This window comes from Mustelus asterias, chromosome 9 (genome assembly GCF_964213995.1).
Source record: "Mustelus asterias chromosome 9, sMusAst1.hap1.1, whole genome shotgun sequence".
Lineage (NCBI taxonomy): Eukaryota > Metazoa > Chordata > Chondrichthyes > Carcharhiniformes > Triakidae > Mustelus > Mustelus asterias.
Window position 1 is genome coordinate 49,323,147 of NC_135809.1, and position 19,907 is coordinate 49,343,053.

Here is a 19,907-nt window from a genome sequence, read left to right on the forward strand (position 1 = left end):
CCAGAGACCCAGGTTCAATTCCGGCCTTGGATGACTCTGTGAGGAGCTTGCACATTCACCCTGTGTTTGCATGTGTTTCCTCTGGGTGCTCCGCTTTCCTCCCACAGTCCAAAGATGTGCAGGTTAGTTTGATTGGTCATGTTAAATTGCCCCTTAGTGTCCCAAGATGTGTAGGCTAGGGGGATTAGCGGGGTAAATGTGTGGGGTTACAGGGATAGGGTGTGGGTGGGATGCTCTGTCGGAGAGTCGGTGCAGCCTTGACGGACCAAATAGCCTCCTCCTGCACTGCAGAGATTTTATGAGCAAATAGTCTACAGGATAATTAAATAAAAATCTTACTGAACTACTGTGAATAAAACTTACGACCCAAAATACACCAATATTTCTCGCTAAAGGCAGGGTCACCGACAACAAAATGCAGTAAATGGAGAATAATTACATAATACAAATAATGTGCATAAAATCAGTCCCAGTCATTTGTAGCACTGTTGCCTCGAGGCTTGATTGATGGGAAAATTACCCAGTCATCTCCATTCTGGCTGGTGATATGTACTATTGAGGAGCCCAGCAGGGCATAGACAGAGATTGGTTGAGGTAAGTCTAGGGCACCTTCCATGGTATAGAATGGCTGGACGTTTTCAGATGTGAGCGTAGAAGGGTATATAGAAACAAAATGGTCACTCGAGGAATTATGCACTCTGAAAGCATAGCTCCCATTAAAAATCTAGACCATAGTATCCATTGGAGCAGCCTGCGCAAGTTTCTTCCCATCGAGCTGATTAACATTAACTCTGTTTCTCTCCACAGATTCTGCTTAACCTGCTGAGTTTCTCCAGGCCATTTTGTTCTTAGTTCAGATTTCTAGCATCTTGGTTTTATATTGATGGATTTTGTAACTGTAGTGTGAAGTAGAAGCCATTGTAGTTAATATTGAAATACATTTTCCTGGATTTTCATATTCCTGTTCTGTGCTCTGCATATCTTTACTCTATAGGAACCTATCTGCTATTCAGGATCGAGAAATCTGTTGTTATTCAGTGTCCTGCAAAGAGAAGGATAACATTGGTAAGTGCATCTGGTTCTGTATCTGTATGTGACATTGAATTGAAACTTCAGCACCATAGACAGCTCTATCTCCCTCCGATACAATACCAATCATACTGAAAGAAACATTCATTTTGCTCTGTTAAACCTGTGTAGTCATCTTGGAGCATTTTGAGAAGCAGAGCTAACTCCTTGCCTTCTTATCTCTTCTCGTTTCTTTATTATTGTCCCCTCAAACCCCGCTTCTCTGCTCCCTTCACAAGAGTAAGGAGCTTATATCATGAAGGTTTGTTCAATTGTTTCTGCTGCTTTATCTTCCTTCATCTTACCCACCAGGTTGAAACTCATTCCAGGTTCTGGCTCCCCTCACTCTAGCCATGAAACCACATCCTTCACTACTTTCTCTCCTAATTCCCATTTCTTCCAGTCAAATATTGGGGAAATTGAGCCATCATCTTTGGTCCTCATGTCAAACTCCATATTCTTTCTATTGAGCCCATCACTGCTCCCTGGCTTTTGTTTGCAACATTGGCATTCTATTTAATGAGGTTCTGCCTCCACGTACCCTGTCACCAAAACTGCTTACTTTCACTGACCATGCCTCCAACCATGCATGAACCCATCTGCTAATGAAACCATAATCCAGGCCTTAGTCACCTCCAGGTTCCAACATACCAATACCTCATTGAATGTTTTTAAGGCAAGGATAGATACATTTTTGAACAGTAAAGGAATTAAGGGTTATGGTGAGTGAGTGGGTAAGTGGAGCTGAGTCCACGAAAAGATCAGCCATGATCTTATTGAATGGCAGAGCAAGTTTGCGGGCCAGATGGCTTACTCCTGCTCCTAGTTCTTATGTTCACTGTTCTCCTAGTTATCCTCCTGTTATCCAGACTCTGTAAAAGTTAGCTCATCCAAACCTTGCCTGGCCACATCCTAGTCTGCACCAGGTCCGATGAGCTCATCACTGCCATTATTGCTGAGCTCCATTAGGTCTTGGCCCCAATCTCCCATTTAAAATGCTCATTCTCATACTTTAAAAACTTGCCCCTCCCTAATTATGTAACTCTCCCCCTAACTCTTGATTTGTCTGAGCACTGATCCCTGGACACTTTGTTTGCATCTCCTCTCACCCACCCATTGGCAGCTATGTCTTCAGTTGTCTAAGCCCCAGGCTCTGTAGTTCCTTCCCCAAATATCTCCGTCCTGCTCCTCTTAAGACCCTCCTTAGCACCCATCTTTCTTTGGCACAGTATCACTTCTGGCTGATTATGTCCGTGTTAACCCCTTTGGGAGGTTTTTCCTCGAGTAAAGATGCTATATAAATGCAAGTTGTTGTTGCTTAGTGGCATTGCATTTTCACATTGAGTACCAATTAATAAAAATTCTAGAGTATAAACAAATAATTTCATAACCTTGTAATGAATTACTTTTTTCTTATTTTGTTTCCCATCTTAACTTTCAAATGTTCTGCTGGTCAAAGTAAAAATGAAATACAACATTATGACTATGTTTGCCTCTCAGTGTTACATTTGGATGAGGAAAATTAAATGAGAAAAACTGGCATCCTTTTTCAGTTCCCACTAACAAGGACAATTTGTTATGTTGTGTGTAAACATTTCCTTTTGGCATGATTATACCGACAAGTGGTTTCACTAAATTTTCATTAGGCAGCAATCAATTAATAGGTTGTCATAATTGAATGCACACCAATTAAAATGTGGACAAATGATCATTAAAAATATATAATTTAATGCTTAAAGCATGCATGGTGTCACAGCTGTGTGATCCAGGCTTGTACCCTACATCTCCACTTTTAGCTCTCGTGTCTGAGGAAGGATTGAACAGAATCTACAGAAAAAAAGATAATCTAATGCTTGAACTACCAAAGAATTACATGTGCATCTGATTAAATGGTAATGGTGGTACAGGAACTTTTCTTTCCCACCTTCTGGGTGAGCAATGGTCTGTTTTATATAAGGGACATTTTTTTTTCCAAATTCTCTCTGTTATTGTTCTTCTCTGACTGAGGCCAGGGCAGTATGTTGCAGCAATATAATTGTCTGCTAGGAAATGTAAGAATGGCCTTTTACTCTCTTACAGAAACATGTGGCCAGCATGATATTCCAAACCCACCTTCCAAATAACAACGGAGCAAGAGCAGTACATTTGAAAATGTATATGTATCTGAAGACAAGTCATATGGACTTGAAACGTTAACTCTGTTTCTCTCTCTACAGATGCTGCCAGACCTGCTGAGTTTATCCAGCATTTTCTTGCTTCTATTTCAGATTTCCTGCATCCGCATTATTTCGCTTTTATATGCAACATAGTCCCCTTCTGCGAAATTGCTGTTATACATCTCTGGAATGATTATTCTAATTTTTTCTCCTGTTGTTTTACTTTCCTACTCTTTTTTGCAAAGGTAGCCACTGTGTTAGGAATAAGATTTATATTCATGTTTAAGTTAATTGCAATAATATGGAAAATTTCTTGCACAACAGGGGGAGATGGCATTCTTTATTGTGAATTGGAAAATTATTGAAGCTTATGATGTTTAAATCTCATGCTTACATTTTGGTATTTTTGTGAAGAGAAGTGGCTGCACACAATTCTGCAAATTTAATCTCTCACGTATTCTGTTTCTCTCCCCTTTTAATACACGTCACCAGAAAAATAAACCTGTCCAACATTTGAACAGAACATTAAAGCTTTCTGCGTGCAGTGCCTGGAGACACGCATTCATTATAGTAGCAAACTAATTAAATGGAAGCTTTGCACAGCCCTCGGCTTGTTTCAATTCACTTGGGCTGAAGCATGTTTATGCAGCGTTAGCAAAGTAAAAAAGGCCTCTTCAGTTCAGTGTCAACCACCCCCCCTTCATTTTCTCTTTGTGGCAACAATGAAATCCCTTTAGGCAACCAATCACAATGTACAGGAAAGAGGAGTGAACAAGAAGTTGGATTTCAATAAGCATATTCATAACCGGCTGGAAAAGTTTTGCCGAGTCATCGCGTTTAATCTGAAAGGGGGAAAACGTAAAGTATGACAGCTGCAGTGAATGGCCTCCAAGAACAGTGCTCCAATTTAGTGAACTGCAAGAGTATAAAGACCAAACGACACCAAAAGCCAAGATTTATTGCTTCATATCCAGATCTGTAATGTGTCGATTCTGCATATTCTGAAATGTCACTGAAGAATGGAATGGAATTTTTACAGCCAGGACTTAAGGATATGCAAAGTGAAGTAGACTGATATAGAAGCAAAATGCTGCATAGGCTGGAAATCTGAAATAAAGAGGAAAATGCTGGAAATCTTCAGGTTAGGAAACATCTTTTATAAGAAACAGCGTTAATGTTTCAGGTCAATGACTCTTCATCAGAACTGAGGAAAGATAGAAATGTAATAATTGAAAGGGAAATCTCTGAAGTCCAGTCAAACATAGGCAAGGTAATCTCCAGCAGATTACCACCTACCACCCCTTGTCAGCTGATGAATCAGTACTCCTTCATGTTGAACACCACTTGGAAGAAGCACTTAAGGTGGCAAGGGCACAGAATGTAACATTAAAGTAACGTACATGTCAAACAAGTGCCAGACAATGATCATCTCTAGCAAGAGAGAATCTAGCCATCTCTCCTTGATATTCAATAGCATTACTGTGGTAGCGTGGCCCCTCTAAGGGGGCAATTCCCGAATACAACGTGATCGGGCCAGACCCAATGGAATGTCAAGGTGGGAAGCCAAGTCAGAGGGGCGTATCCCGGACCGGGGAGGATCCTCACGTGGAGCCAGGGAGGAGTGGGAGAATAGTTGCATTGTTAGTTCTGTCAGACCCTTGCTTGTGGTGGTGTCCACCATCTTAGCCCCCTTTCACCAGCTGTTAAAGAAACATCAGTGTTGGAGGTGGGGCAAAGAACAAAAAGAAGTGTTCACAAATATAAAGCAGATCTTGCAGTCGTCAGAACTGTTGGTGCACTTCGATCCACCCAAGCCATTAGTAGTTAGCTGAGAGGAATTGCCATATGGAGTGAGGGCAGATTTGCCCCACACTGATGGAGTAGAAAGGCCAATTGCCTTTGTGTTGAGAACATTGTCAGGTGTGGGGAAAAAAAAATATTCGCAGATAGAGAGCTTGGTGGTCATTTATACAGTCAAAATGTTTCACCAATGTATTTCTTGATAACATTTCACAATCGTATTAGATCACAAACCATTGTTAATTAGGTTTATTCAGAGAAGATAAACCAGTGCCGCCAATTGTCTCTAAGAGTACAGGGTGGGTTCTATTGATAACAGTGTACATTTATATGTTCCAACATCACCCAGGGACACAAATATCAAATGGGAATGCACTCAGCCATTTGCCCTTGCCATAGACAGTTGCCCATACACTGGTCCCAAGAGAGCGTGTGCTGGCACTGATAGAGACTTTGCCAGTTTCAGCTGAACACAAAGCTGGGGACAGAAAGTGACCCAGTGTTATCAAAAGTTAAGAGGATGGCAACGCAAGGGTGGCGACATGATGAGTCAGAGCTGCTTAACCCCACCAACAAAGAAGAACAGAGATAATGTGTGAGGACAGTGTTGTTGTGGGGGGCTAGGGTTATAATCCCACCCCAAGAGCAACGACTTCATTACAGGAATTGCATGACTCACATCCAGGAAAAGGCAGGAAGAAAGCACTCGCCCAAAGTTATGTTTGGTGGCCAGGCATTGATAAAGAAGTCAAAAGAATGGTCAGTTAATACCGCAGTTGTGAATCCCAACAGGCGTTGCCACCACCGGTGAATATACATCCTTGGGAGTGGCCATACAGGCCCTGGGCAAGAATACATATAGGACCCTATTTTACCATTTTGATTCTAAGCGCTGGGCAGACTTGAAACTGGGAGTGTTTCAGATCTGACTTTTAGACCCGTTCTGAGGCGCCCCCATACGCACTCTGCCTACAGAAATATCAGTACTTCCGGATCTGTGGGCGGGGCTTAAAAAGCCCAAAATCCTGCAGCTCCGATCGGCGCCTCCAACTGCACATGCACAGAGAAAAAAATGATAGAATGCGGCTCCCCTGCCACATTCCTCCTGGGCCGGATAATGCCTCCCCCTGACCCCCACGGACATTGCCCCACCCCCACAACATTACTGACCTCCTTATCCCCCCACCCCCTCCGCCACCAAGACCGATCCCCCCCCCTACTGATCTCAGGCAGAGTGGCAGCGGACGCCCCCACTGATTTCAAGCAGAGAGCCATCGGACACTCGGCACTTACCTCCTCACTAGCTGGAGCACCCGAATTGGACTTTTGTGGAGCATGTTTGTTTCACGCCGATTCTGGATGGGCGAAAGTGGTGGTAAAGGGGGAAGTGCCGGTAAGGTTGGACGTGCAGCCCATAAAGTCAATTGAAATGCATGCAAATATGTTTAAGTGGCCGTCGCACCCTTTTTGGGCGCGGGCCCGATCGTGGCCATTTTCGGGCCTTGGTAAAGGGGGAACTCGCCTCACGTCTGACTTTACCAAATTTTTGCGCCCAAACACGAGCTCAACTTGATGGTAAAATCAGGCCCATAGACTTTGCAGAGTTGTTTATGTGCCACATGTTTCTTATATTAGTGGATGCACATTCTAAGTGGTTGGATGTCCAATTGGTGATGTCCATGATGCCACTGCCCCCATTGATTGAGGAAAAGTTTTGCCATTCATGGCATCTAAGAGGTCTTGGTGTCAGACAATGGCACATCATTCACAGTAGGGGAACTTTGAAAATTAGTCATATCAAATAGTTTTTGCCATGTTTGGTCAGCACCTTACCCTCCAGCCTCAAATGGATTCACAGAACGTGCTGTATAAATGTTCAAACCATGTATAAAAAAACAAGTTAATAGGCCCCTATCCCTACATACAGCCAGTTTCTTGTTGGCATACAACAGCACGCCAAATGCAACCACAGAGATCACACCAACCGAGCTACTAATGGGACGCTGCTTACAGATACGGTTGGATATGATGTTCCCAGATCTGGCACGGAGGGTGGAGGCCAGGCAAGCCTCCCAGAAGGAAAATCATGACAGAAGGGAAAAAGACAGAGTTTTCCTTTTTGATGATTTAGCCCTGGTGAGAAACTTTGCAACAGGACCGGCATAGGTGGCTGGAATGATTGTGGAAAGAACAACACCAGTCTTTTATATTGTAGAGATACAAGGTTGTTGTATCAAGAACCATGTAGACCATCTGAGAAGGAGAGCAGGGCCTGATGCAGGGGATCAACAGGCGACCCCTGCAATAGATTCAGGTTCACCAGGATTGGTTACTGGGATCCAGGTTGTAAATGTGGAACTGGAGCAGCCAGCAGTTTCTGTAACTGATGAGACAGCAGCTACTGAGGAGTATCTCAACCCCAGATTGATGAATTTGTCTTTTGCTACTGGTCAACAGAATCTTCAATTCCAGAAAAGCATGTCAGAGAATTGAAGTGTTCTACCAGGCTCTGGAAGTCCTCGACTGACTTAACTTATGAAGAGTCTCCCTGGGTATTCCTGATATCCTTTGTAATTGCTTAACTATGTTGATGATCTTTTTGTGAAGGAGTGTGGTAGCGTGGCCTCTTTAAGGGATTTAGCCCCAAGGGCCATGTGATCAGGCTCTTTGGAGTGTCGAGGTGCATAGGGACGTATCCCGGGTTGGGGAGGATCTTGAGTTGGAGCCAGGGAGGAGTGGAGAATAGTCGCATTGTTAGTTTTGTCAAATCCTTGTTTGTAAATTATTATTTATCATTGGTAACGAACCCTTATATACTTTGAGCTATATCGAGTCGCCCTCAGTTTATTACAATTACCATTGCTGAATCCCCCACTATCAACATCCATTGGCCAAAGACTCAACCGGACCAGTTATATAAATACTGCGGCTACAAGAGCAGGTCAGCAGCTGGGAATTCGAGGCAAGTAGCCCACCACCTATCTCCCCAAAGCCCAGTTACCATCTACAAGGCATAAGTCAAGAGTGTGATAGAATACAGTCCAGTCTAGTTGCTTGGATGAGTGCAACTGCAACAACACTCAAGAATCTTGACACCACTCAGGGCAAAGCAAACCCGCTTGATTGGCACTCCATCAAACACTTTAAGCATTTACTTCCTTCACCACTGATGCACAGTGGCAGCAATGTGTACCACCTGATGCACTGCAGTACAGCAACTTATCGAGGCTCCTTCAACAGTACTTCCCAAACCCGCAACCACTACTACCTAGAAGGACAAAGGCAGCAGATGCATGGGAACATCACCATCATCGAGGTCCCCTCTGAGCTACACACCATCATGATTTGGAACTATATTGCTGTTCCCGCGATATATCACTAGACTGATATCCTGGAACTCCTTTCCTAAGAGCACTGTGGTGCACCCACACCACAGGGGTTGCAGAGCTTCAAGTAGGCAAACGCCACCACCTTCTGAAGGACAATTAGGGAAGGAAAATAAATGCTGGCCTAGCCAGCCGCGCTCAAATTCTGAGAAAATAAAGAGCAAAAGAAATGCCCTCAGGGTAGGTTAACTACTGCTGTTGGGAGGTTTTGAACTAACTTAGTAGCATTGATCACAGATACTGTTACAGTCCTAGGAAGGTATGATATACTTGAAGTTTCAAAGTCAGGATACATTTAGTCAGAATTAAGGAGCAACAGACGAACTATTACATTACTGGCTGTACATTGTACATCACCACATCATAAGGAGTTGGAGGAACAATGCAAGCACTAAAGAGTAGTGACAATGGGAGAGTTCAGTTATCCTAATATGGGCTGGGAAATAACAGTGCAAAGGTAAAAGAATTCTGGAAATGAGTACAAGGGAACTTTTATTTGATCAGTATGTTTCCAATCTAATGAAGAATGGAGCAGCACTGTATCGAGTTCTGGGTAATCAAGTGGGATAAGTAGACCATCCTTCAATAAGGCGCGCATTTTGGAAATAGTGATCACCGTCAAATGTTCCCTCAAATTCTTTGTGGAATGTGCAAGTGATTTGTAGAAGTGTACAACCTTTTTCTTTTTGCACAGCCACACGTGCAGTAATTTAAAGGGACCTACTTGTGTGTGAGATGCTTGGGGGCTTTTCGGTTGCTGGGCGATTGTGCAACTTAGAGGGAACATTAAACCTAATGAAATGATGATTAGAGTATTTTTGTGATTTATATAAATGATCTGGAAGAAGGTGTAACTGGGGTGATCAGTAAGTTTGCGGATGACACAAAACTGGCAGGACTTGCAGATAGTGAGGAACATTGTCAGAGGCTACAGAAGGATATAGATAGGCTGGAAATTTGGGCAAGGAAATGGCAGATGGAGTTCAATCCTGATAAATGCGAAGTGATGCATTTTGGTGGGAATAATGTAGGGAGGAGCTACACGATAAATGGAAGAACCATAAAGGGTGTAGAGACGCAGAGGGACCTGGGTGTGCAAGTCCACAGATCTTTGAAGGTGACGTCACAGGTGGAGAAGGTGGTGAAGAAGGCATATGGCATGCTTGCCTTTATAGGACGGGGCATAGAGTATAAAAGTTGGGGTCTGATGTTGCAGATGTATAGAACGTTGGTTCGGCCGCATTTGGAATACTGCGTCCAGTTCTGGTCGCCACACTACCAGAAGGACGTGGAGGCTTTGGAGAGAGTACAGAGGAGGTTTACCAGGATGTTGCCTGGTATGGAGGGGCTTGGTTATGAGGAGAGATTGGGGAAACTGGGGTTGTTCTCCTTGGAAAGACGGAGGATGAGGGGAGACTTAATAGAGGTGTATAAAATTATGAAAGGCATAGATAGGGTGAACGGTGGGAAGCTTTTCCCCGGGTCGGTGGTGACGTTCACGAGGGGTCATAGGTTCAAGGTGAAGGGGGGGAGGTTTAACACAGATATCAGAAGGACATATTTCACACAGAGGGTCGTGGGGGCCTGGAATGTGTTGCCGGGCAAGGTGGTGGAGGCGGACACACTGGGAACGTTTAAGACTTATCTAGACAGCTATATGAACGGAGTGGGAATGGAGGGATACAAAAGAGTGATCTAGTTTGGACCAGGGAGCGGCGCGGGCTAATTGTTCCTGGTTTCTCGTTTCAAGGCTTCATTCTACGATCATCTTGCTGGTGCCAGTACAGAGCGAGACTGCGGATAGTTGGGAACCTGTCTCGGGGGCAGGGGATTCATATGGTGTTCGTGGAAGTGGAAATGACTAGGGTTGGGAAGCATTTTCCGATCGGGGCCATTGTGATCTCCTGGACTCGTTTCGATCGCCTCAGGGGGTCGGAGAGGAATTTCCCAGATTTTTTTTTTCCCATATTGGCCCTGGGGTTTTTCACTCTGGGTTTTCGCCTCTCCCTGGAGATCACATGGTCTGGAATGGGGGGGTGGGGGTAAGTTAATAGGTTGTGATGAACGAAGCATCGTAGCTGTGAGGGACAGCTCGGTGGATGGGATATTGGTGTGTAGATAGGCTGGAAAATTGGGTGGGGATCCTGGATTCGGGATTCAATCCTGGACCGGGGAGCGGCGCGGGCTTGGAGGGCCGAAGGGCCTGTTCCTGTGCTGTATTGTTCTTTGTTCTTTGTTTGTTCTTTGAGTAGTTACGGAAAGCTTAAGGAAAAATTCAATTTGGAAATATTCAGCAGGGATGTAAAAGAATCTGCTCCAATGAATTGGAATTTAAGGACTGGCAGATAGAATAGCAAATAAGCGATGGGAATCCTTCAAATAGTAGATTGCTCAGACAAAGACCCACATGGGGGAAAGGAAGGGCATTCAAAGCTAGAGCCCTGGGTGACTAAAGAGCGCATTAAAAAACACAAAAGAAGCTTATATTAAATTCCAATTTCATTATACAGTAGTGAACCAAGCTGAATTTTAAAAATGTACTGAGGAGAACTAAAAAGACACTATAAAGGGCAAGGAGAGTTTTTGAGAATAGATTAGCAGGTAAGATGAAATAATAATGAAATACTAATAATAAATAATAAAAAATTATAAATAATAAAAGGTGAATGCAATTGGAGTCCAGAAAGATCACCTTGTGAAAGCAGATGGTATGACTCAGGTACTAAACAAATACTTTTTATCTGTCTTCACTAACGCTGAGGATATTGTTAATACTAGAGACATTGGATAGGGTAATAATAAAGAGGAGGTGCTTAAAAGCTTGGCGGCATTCAAAATAGAAAAGATAAATACGCCAGATGGGATGCATCGAAGGTTGCTAAGGGAAGTAAGGGGCGAAGTTGCAGATGCTTTGGCCACAACTTCCAATCTTCCTTTGATAAGAGTGGTGCCAGAGGATTGCAAATGTTACATCCTTGTTCAAATAAACGAGAGAGGGATAAGCCCAGTAACCACAGGCTGGTCAGCTGAACATCGGTGGTGGAAGAACTATTATAGAGCCAATGATTTGGAAGAAAATTATTTGACTTTTGGAAAAATATTGGTTAATAAGTGAAAGCCCAACACAGATTTGTTAAAAAGGCAAATCATGTTTGACTAAGTTAACTTGATTGAATTATTTGATAAAGCAACAAAGAGAATTAATGAAGCTGGCCTGGTTGATTTTAAGTGTGTGAACTTTCAAAATGTGTTTGATAAAGTACCACATAACAAACAATACAGAAAAATTGAAGAGTATGGGATGAAAGGAGAAATGGCTCTGGGGTACGCTGAGCAGTGGTGAGCGGTTGTTTTTTCAGACTGGAGAGATGTTTTCAGTTGTGTCCCTCAAGGGGTGGTGTTGGGACCACTGCTCTTTCTGATTGTTTATTACATGGCCTGCCCTCGGTTATACAACACAATACTTCAACGTTTACCCATGACATGAAACTCGGAGATGCAGAAAAACAGTAAGGAGGATAGTGACAGACTTCAGGAGGACATAGACTGGTGAAATGGGCAGACACATGGCGGACTCAATTAAATGCTTAGAAGTGTGAAATGATTCATTTTGGCAGGAAGAATGAAGAGAAGCAATATAATATAAATGGTACAATTCAAAATTCTCTTTTGTGGAGACAGATGAGTCAGAGGGACCTGGGGGTGTATGTACACAAGTCTTTGAAGATGGCAAGGCACGTTTTGGAGCCTGTTAAAAGGCATATTTGATCTTTCGCTTTATAAATAGAAGTATGGAATTCAAAAGCAAGCAAGATATACAAAACCTACTTAAAATGTTGGTTAGAACCCAACAGGAGTACTGTAGACAATTCTAGATATAACATGTTAGGAAGGACATCCAGGCTTTGAAGAGGGTGTAGAGGGGATTTACAAGAATGGTACCAGGGATGAGGAACATCAGCTTCATGTGGAGATAGAGAATCTGGGGGTCATTCTCCTTGGAGAAAAATTGATTGAGGTATTCAAAATCTTGATAGGTTTTGATAGAGTAAGTAAAGGGGAACTGTTTCAATGGCAGAACGAGTGGCAACAGTAACACACAGACTTAAAGTAGTTGACAAAGAGCCAGAGGCCACATGCGGAAAAATAATTGTGCAGCAAGTTGTTACAATCTGAAATGCACTGCCTGAGAAACAAGGGCATGTAGATTCAGTGATAAATCTCAAAAGAGAATTAGATAAATACCTGCAGGGGAAGAAATTGAAGGGATATGGGGAGTGAGACTATTTGGATTGGTCTTTGAAAGAGTTGGCTCGTCTAAATCTACTGAAACATCCTGTACATTTTCCCATCACATGGGAAATATGACATTCCCAACATAGGGTGGCACAGTGGTTTGCACTGCTGCGGCACAGTGGTTAGCACTGCTGCGGCACAGTGGTTAGCACTGCTGCGGCACAGTGGTTAGCACTGCTGCCTCACAGCGCCAGTGACCCGGGTTTGATTCCCAGCCTCGGGTCACTGTCTGTGTGGAGTTTACACATTCTCCCCAGTCTGCGTGGGTTTCCTCCAGGTACCCCGGTTTCCTCCCACAGTCCAAAGATGTGTGGGTTGGGTGAATTGGCCATGCTCAAAACTGCTCCTTAGTGTCAGGGAAACTAGTTAGAGTAAATGCCTGAGATTATGCGGATAGGGCTTGTGTGGGATTATGGCCGGTGCAGACTCGATGGGCTGAATGGCCTCTTTCTGCACTGTAGGATTCTATGTCCTTCAGCTGTCCAATGAGATTTAATTAGGCTTTCAGATTTGACAAGATCACCTGATATTTTGTTTCCTTTTTTGCTTGCATCAATATAGTTTGTTTAGCAGTACAAGACATCCCAGGGTGTTTCACAAGAGAGTTACCAAAGATCTGAGCCACATAAGCAGGTATTAGGACTAATGGCCAGGGAGATAGGTTTTAAGGAATATCTTAAAGGAGGGAAGACAGGGAGGGTGATTCGGGCAAGGCATTCCACAGCTTAGTGGCTTGGCAGATGCATTGCCAATGGTGGAGTGATAGAAATTGGGGTGCTTAAGAAGTATTGGAGGATTATAGATATTGCAAAGGGTTGCAGGGCTGGAGGATGTTACAGTAATAAGGAGGCATGAGGCCTTGAAGGGAGAAAAATAGGATGGAAATTTGAGGGGAAAAAAATGAATAATTGCTTGACCAGGAGTCAAAAAGGTCAGCAAATAAATGGGTGATAGGTGACTGGAACTTGGTACAAGTTAAGACATGGACAGTAAGGTTTTTGATGGCTAAGTTTATGGGGGTGGGGGGTAGAATGTGGGACGCTGGCCAGGGGTGTAGTGGAATATTCAAGTCTAGAGGTAACAAAGGCATGATTGAGCATTTCAGCAGTACCTGAGCTATAGCACAGGTGGATTTGGGCAATGTGACAGAGGTGGAAATAGGTGGTCTTAATAATGGTGCAGATAAGTGGTCAGTAGCTCATCTCAAGGTCAGTCAGGACACCAAGTTTGTGAACAGACTGCTTCGACCACAGACAATTGCTGCAAAGAGGGATAAAGTCAGACATTTGCAGCAGGGACCTGGCTTTGTTCTTCCCGAACTTTGGAGCAAATTTCTGTTTGCCCAGTGTTGGTTCTGGACAACCAATTTGACTATTTACAGGCAGTCAAGCAAGGTGGTGTTCAGGTAGAGCTGGATATCTTCAGCATGCATATGGAAATTAATATCGTGCACTAATAAGAAACTTGTCAGATGATGTCAGTGAGGGGATGTATATAAATCAGAAATAGGAGAGGGGACAAGGATTGAATCTTTGGAGTCATCAAAGGTGATGGTGTGGCACAGGAAGAGCAGCTGTTGGAGCCATTTTGTTGGCTGAGGAACCAACCTCTCAACATCTTTCTCTCCGAAATCACATTCTGCTTTTATCCCTGGTGTCTGCTTATTGCATCATATTGCAATGCAGCATAGATTAAGAATTTAGCAGAGTATAGGAAGGGATGAAGCTCCATGCCCACTCTCAGTTTTGTCACATGTGGTCTACTACTACTGCTCTTCTGGAGGTTTTTAAAATTGCTCGTTTTTAAAAATTTGTTGGCAGGTTTAGAATTTACAAAACCCAGATAGGAACAGAGAAACAGGAAGAGGCCATTCAGCCCATCAAACCTGTTCCACCATTCAGTCAGAGCATGGCTGACCACCTACCTCAATGCCACTTTCTTGCACTATCTCCATACCCCTTGATGTCATTAGTCTTGAGAAATCTGTAATTTCTGTCCAGAACATGCTTAATGGTTAAGCTTCCATAGACCTCTGGGGTAGAGAATGCCAAAGATTCTTCATCCTCTGAATGAAGAAATTCCTCCTCATTTCAGTCTTAAATGACTTGTCCCTTATTCGATGACTGTGTCCCCTGGTTCTAGACTCACCAGGGGAAACATCCTGCCTACATCCCCTGTCAAACCTGTAAGAATTTTGTAAGTTTCAATGAGATCCCTCTCATTCTTTAAAATTCTAGAGAATATAGGTCCAGCTCCACGATCTCTCCTGCCATCCTAGAGATTAGTCTGGTGAACCTCTGTTGCACTCCCTCAATGGCAAGTATATCCTTCCTTCAATAGTGAGGTCAAAACCATACATTATACTCAGAAGTGGTCTTGTTAGGGCTCTACACAATTGGCATCTTTACTCCTGGACTCGAATCCCCTTGTGATGCAGACAAGCAGACCATTTACTTTCCTAATTGATTGTTGCGTCTGCATGCTAGCTTCTGGTGACTCATGAGCAAGATCCCTTTGGACACCGACCCTTCCCAACACTCACCATTTAAGAAATATTCTCACTTCTTGTTCTTTCTACCAAAGTGAATAGCTTTACACTCATTCACATTATATTCCATGTGACTTAGTCTGTCCAAATCTGCTTGAAGTCTCTTTGCATCTTTCTCGCAACCTACATTCCCTCTAGTTTTGCATCATCACCAAATCTGGAAATATTACAAATGGCTCCTACATCCAAATCATTTATGTAGATTATAGTTTATGCAGTAGACAAATCTTTAGGCTCTTGTCAAATTTGTGAAAATAGTCTGAACACTAATAAGGGAACATTTCCAACTATTCTTGTGCAGGTATCCTTCCGATGACATTTTCCCCCTCCTTATTTGTTGTGTCTTTTTTTGTTTTTACTGAAGCTGGACTATTCTAGTTTTGTGCATTAGATAAAAAAATATTTGTTTGCTATCTTTATCATTCCATTTGCCTGCATGTTAAAAATGATATTATGAAATATATATTTACATTAGGAGAACTTAATTGAAATACTTTTCATTTAAGAGAGACTGCCATTGAACTGTTTAAGATAAAACTCCTTGGTTTTAACTTGTATACTGTTGATTTTGAGCTGAGCTGAGCTGAAATAAGCTCCAAAGGTTAGTCCAAGGGTAAGCTTTTGTTCTGTTTTCCCATTTGTAAATTATAGATGAAATTTGTTTGTTTTATTCCTTCACAGCCAGTGTATAGCTTTGGAAAATGAAAATTAATGTGTGAATCCATTCACTTGTTCAGCGTGCACAAAAGTGTTTGTGTATACAATAGTAGAGATAAATTACATGTATAATACTTACAAATTAGAACTTGTTGGAACTGCTTTACAGCTGTGTGAATTTCAGTGCATGAGGCATTGAATAGGGACTCTTAATATCGTCCATTGTTATGCCAACCTAACTTTCTGCATAAAATTTTAAAATGATTACAATGATTGTTTAAAAGGAGGTTGCTTGGAAGAAAAGGCACCATCAGCAATTTAATAAACTCTTCCATTTTCATGAATAGTCTGTTTTTGGACATATGAAACACTTGAAATTTTTTACACCACTTAAGTCAAAGCACTTCAGTAACTTTCCACTGTGTTTGTCTATATTGTCAAGATATGGAATAATCAATTAATCTTTTATTTATGAAATATGAATAGTGACAAAATGCCATAATCCACATCTTAAATTGTGTCCTTGCAGACATTACACTACAGTGGCTTATTCAGCACTCCAAATCGAGGCATTGCTGAGGTTGGTCTCCTGTTATAGAAGATTGTAAACAGCCTATCCATCCTATGTACCTTGGAAAGAAGTATGGAAGAGCAAAGCCTAACTCAGCTGGGCCTGAGTCCATCAATCCCAGTTCTTGTTAATATGGACCTCTTCTTTGCGTTCCTTTGACTTTCGGTCATTTTCTACGTTTAAAGAAAATCTGTGCCATTCGACAGTAATGCAGAGTAATCATAAACTATTTCTGTAAGCCTCAGGCACATGGCTTCATTGTTTGAATGATGCCTCTGTTTAAAAAAAATGACAACCGCCTATGCCCTTTTTAATAGGCTGCTATACTGTTTGTGTGTTTTTCATTTTGCATGTGATGTATTCAGATAAGGCAGTATTTCGATGTATGATTATTGATCAAAAAGCTCGGCCCTATCTATAATAGCTATGGTTTGTTTGAGCACCAGTGAGGACATGTTCCTGCTCTATTAAAAGTAGCCATATGGAGACACAAGCAGGATAGCAAGATCTTGTTGATTGTTGGGGATGTTTTCACTTCCCAATTTTGACACCATCATGGATTGCACTTTAATACAAACACTAAGATAGTTCTTTCAAATAGTTTTCTTCCCCTCAAGGACCACCTACATCCAGTGTGGCAAGGAAATTCAACAAACCTTTTCTTCACAGCTTAATTTAACTTTATTTGCTCTTTTAAATTGTTTGCATTCAGGAAGACATGAGCCACAAAGATAATCTAACGAGTTGATGTTGATCTGAAGGAAGACTGGAGACTGATTTTACTGTGTGCTGGTGATGTGCACCATTTCAAGTTTAATCTTTTATCCATGGATCTCAATGTGAGAACAACACCAGTTAGGCCTCCTATTAATGTTTTAGTAGTTATGGAACACTTAACATCAGACACCACCAAGTGTAGCACGGTGGCTTCCGAGTTGTAATAGCATAAGAGCAAACTTGAAATGCATCCAACAACTGCTTGAAAATGAATGCAGTTTGATGATCACAAGCCTGTTCCAAATTGGCATATTACATGGCGATCAGATTTTACTGTAACACTGAAGTGAAATATAGTCAAGATCTATTCAAAATAGCCATGTTCTTTTACAGTAACAGAGATATTGCCATCCACTTCACATTAGTCACCTTTTATATTCTTTCCTTTATGAAGTCTTGGAAGAACGTTTAATTTATGAACACGTGAACTGCTTGCTACTTCATTTTAATCCTATAATTGTTATATGCAAAGAAACATGGGCATGGTATACTGATGACATAAAAAAGAGCTTTATTGTCCGTCAGAAATTCATTTATGTGCTCTTGCTCAACAATACTAAAAGTGAATTGAATACATTGTAAACTTTAATTGTTCCTGTCCAATTTATCATCTTGAAGGTGTCTTTCAACATGTTTCCTTAAAACTTTGCATTTATATAAATCCCTTGACCTACCTTGGTGGTGTTAATTGAGAGATAAATGTTGGTACAGGGCATCAGGAGAACACCCTCCACCTTTTACATTCATCTGGACAAGCAGATCCTTGGTTTCACTTCTGAACCAAAAGATAGTACCTCTGACAATGCCGCAGTCCTGCAGTATTGCAGTGAAGTGTCAGTCTAGATTATGTGCTCGGATGAACTTTGAACATACAACATCCGTCCCCGAGGCGAAGCTAATATGAGTTGTTGAGTACAGGTGTTAACCCTTGCTAAATGACAGACAGATGTTTTGGATTTTAAAATGAGAAGTGCAAAAGGTTACAGAAAATATGTATGGCTTTTCTAACAACAGTTTTTCCAGTGCTAAAAACTGAATGTAGATTCTTTTCAATTCAAAAGATTTAGTGGAGCAAACCTTTCCAATTCTCCTTTTCCAAGAGTAAAACACAATTGTCATCAATTTTCAATCCTGTAATTTGACAATGATTAGTCAATATAAACTTTGAAAGTAAAAGGTGATTTTGCAATGGTTTCATTTATTTTAGGTGCCCTAAATAATGGATAGTAAATTAGGTTTTATTATAAAGGATAGAATCTCTCAGTAAAACAAATAACAAGATCTGAGGTTGATTTTATAGAAACGGAACCACCAAAGCTAAGAACATGCATTCAAATTTTTGAGGCAGGAACCAATTCCCAATACACAAGAAGTGAGGGGCAAGTTCCCTTTTATAAATTGCGGAGGAGTGAATGCTTTCTGCATTTATTGTGTAACGTATTTTATACAATAGGTCAATTATCTTTCTGTTTCCATGGTAATGAAATAACACTTGGTGATGTAATTACTTAGCATAACAGCGACTTCGTGATGCCTGAAACATCACCAACCCTTCAATCTAGCTGGACCTGTTGAAATTTAACTTTAGTACAACACAATATTTAAACTGGATACATCAGTAGGATGCTGGATTTATTACCTATCAGTCATGAACTCTGATATCTGCATGACGCTCAAGCAGGAGAACTGCATATCACACCTTTTCTCTTTGTGTTATTTATGTAGAACACATTTTAGATTGGCTTGCCCATGAGACATGTATATTAACTGTATAGAAGTGAAAGAGGAGATATAGCTCTAAAGCTCTGATCTCTTGTCCAGCATAGCAACAAACTGGCTGTTGGAAATTTGCATTGCAGCTTTTGTGCTGCTATGATTGTATTCAGTTTAGAAATGTAGATTTTTTAACAATATATTAAAGCAATTTTGGTTAATGGAATCACAGCACTCATATTGGTGTGGTAGTTCACATTGTTCTACTGCACGGAATGGAACAGATACAATAACAAATTTCCAAATGCTATTAAGACTTTTCAGGAGCAGTTTTAATGTGCAATACAATTTTGTGGAATATCTAAATAATAAGCTTGCACACAATAGCTGTTTGTCATCTGAGGTATCACAATATTTCTCAACAAAAAGAGTATCTGATGAGAGAGCAAGAAATGGATTATGCAGATAGGGTTGGAGGAGGCTCATGTGGAATATAAACACTGACATTGACCAGTTGGGCGAAATGGCCTGTGTCTGTGCTGTCGTTCTATGTAACTTGCTCGGAGCTAGGAATTGGCACTAATTGGAAAGTTCTTTCAAAGAACCAGCATCGACACAATGGGCTGAATGGCCTCTTTCTATGTTGTGTGCTTCTAAACAAGAGTACATTAAAAATCGGAAAACATCTTTTCTAGATCAGCTTTTATTTTGAAAGAATATTTTGGTCTTGTGATCAGTATTCCACCTAATTTTTTTTTAAGTGCATGTACAACAGTAATACATGTAGGTATTCCGGACTCATGGTGCTAACTGGAACAATTTGATCTTTGTAAGTACCTTTTTTTTATTTTCTAGAGGTAGATTCTTGGTGGTGTGTGTGTATGCCTGCAAACTAAACTTCAAAATACTGTATCGTAATAAAATGTAATGCATTG

At 41.5% G+C, this 19,907-nt stretch overlaps 1 protein-coding gene across 1 annotated transcript in view; it reads left to right on the plus strand.

The window, feature by feature from the left end:
• The window catches only part of LOC144498681 (ADP-ribosylation factor-like protein 8B-A), a 95,341-nt gene extending 75,434 nt beyond the window's left edge, over positions 1 to 19,907 (plus strand). The window contains exons 6-7 of the mRNA XM_078220162.1: positions 995 to 1,065; positions 16,441 to 19,907. Of these exons, the coding sequence (XP_078076288.1) occupies positions 995 to 1,065; positions 16,441 to 16,490 (121 nt within the window). The 3' untranslated portion in view covers positions 16,491 to 19,907. The remainder of the gene's footprint in view (positions 1 to 994; positions 1,066 to 16,440) is intronic.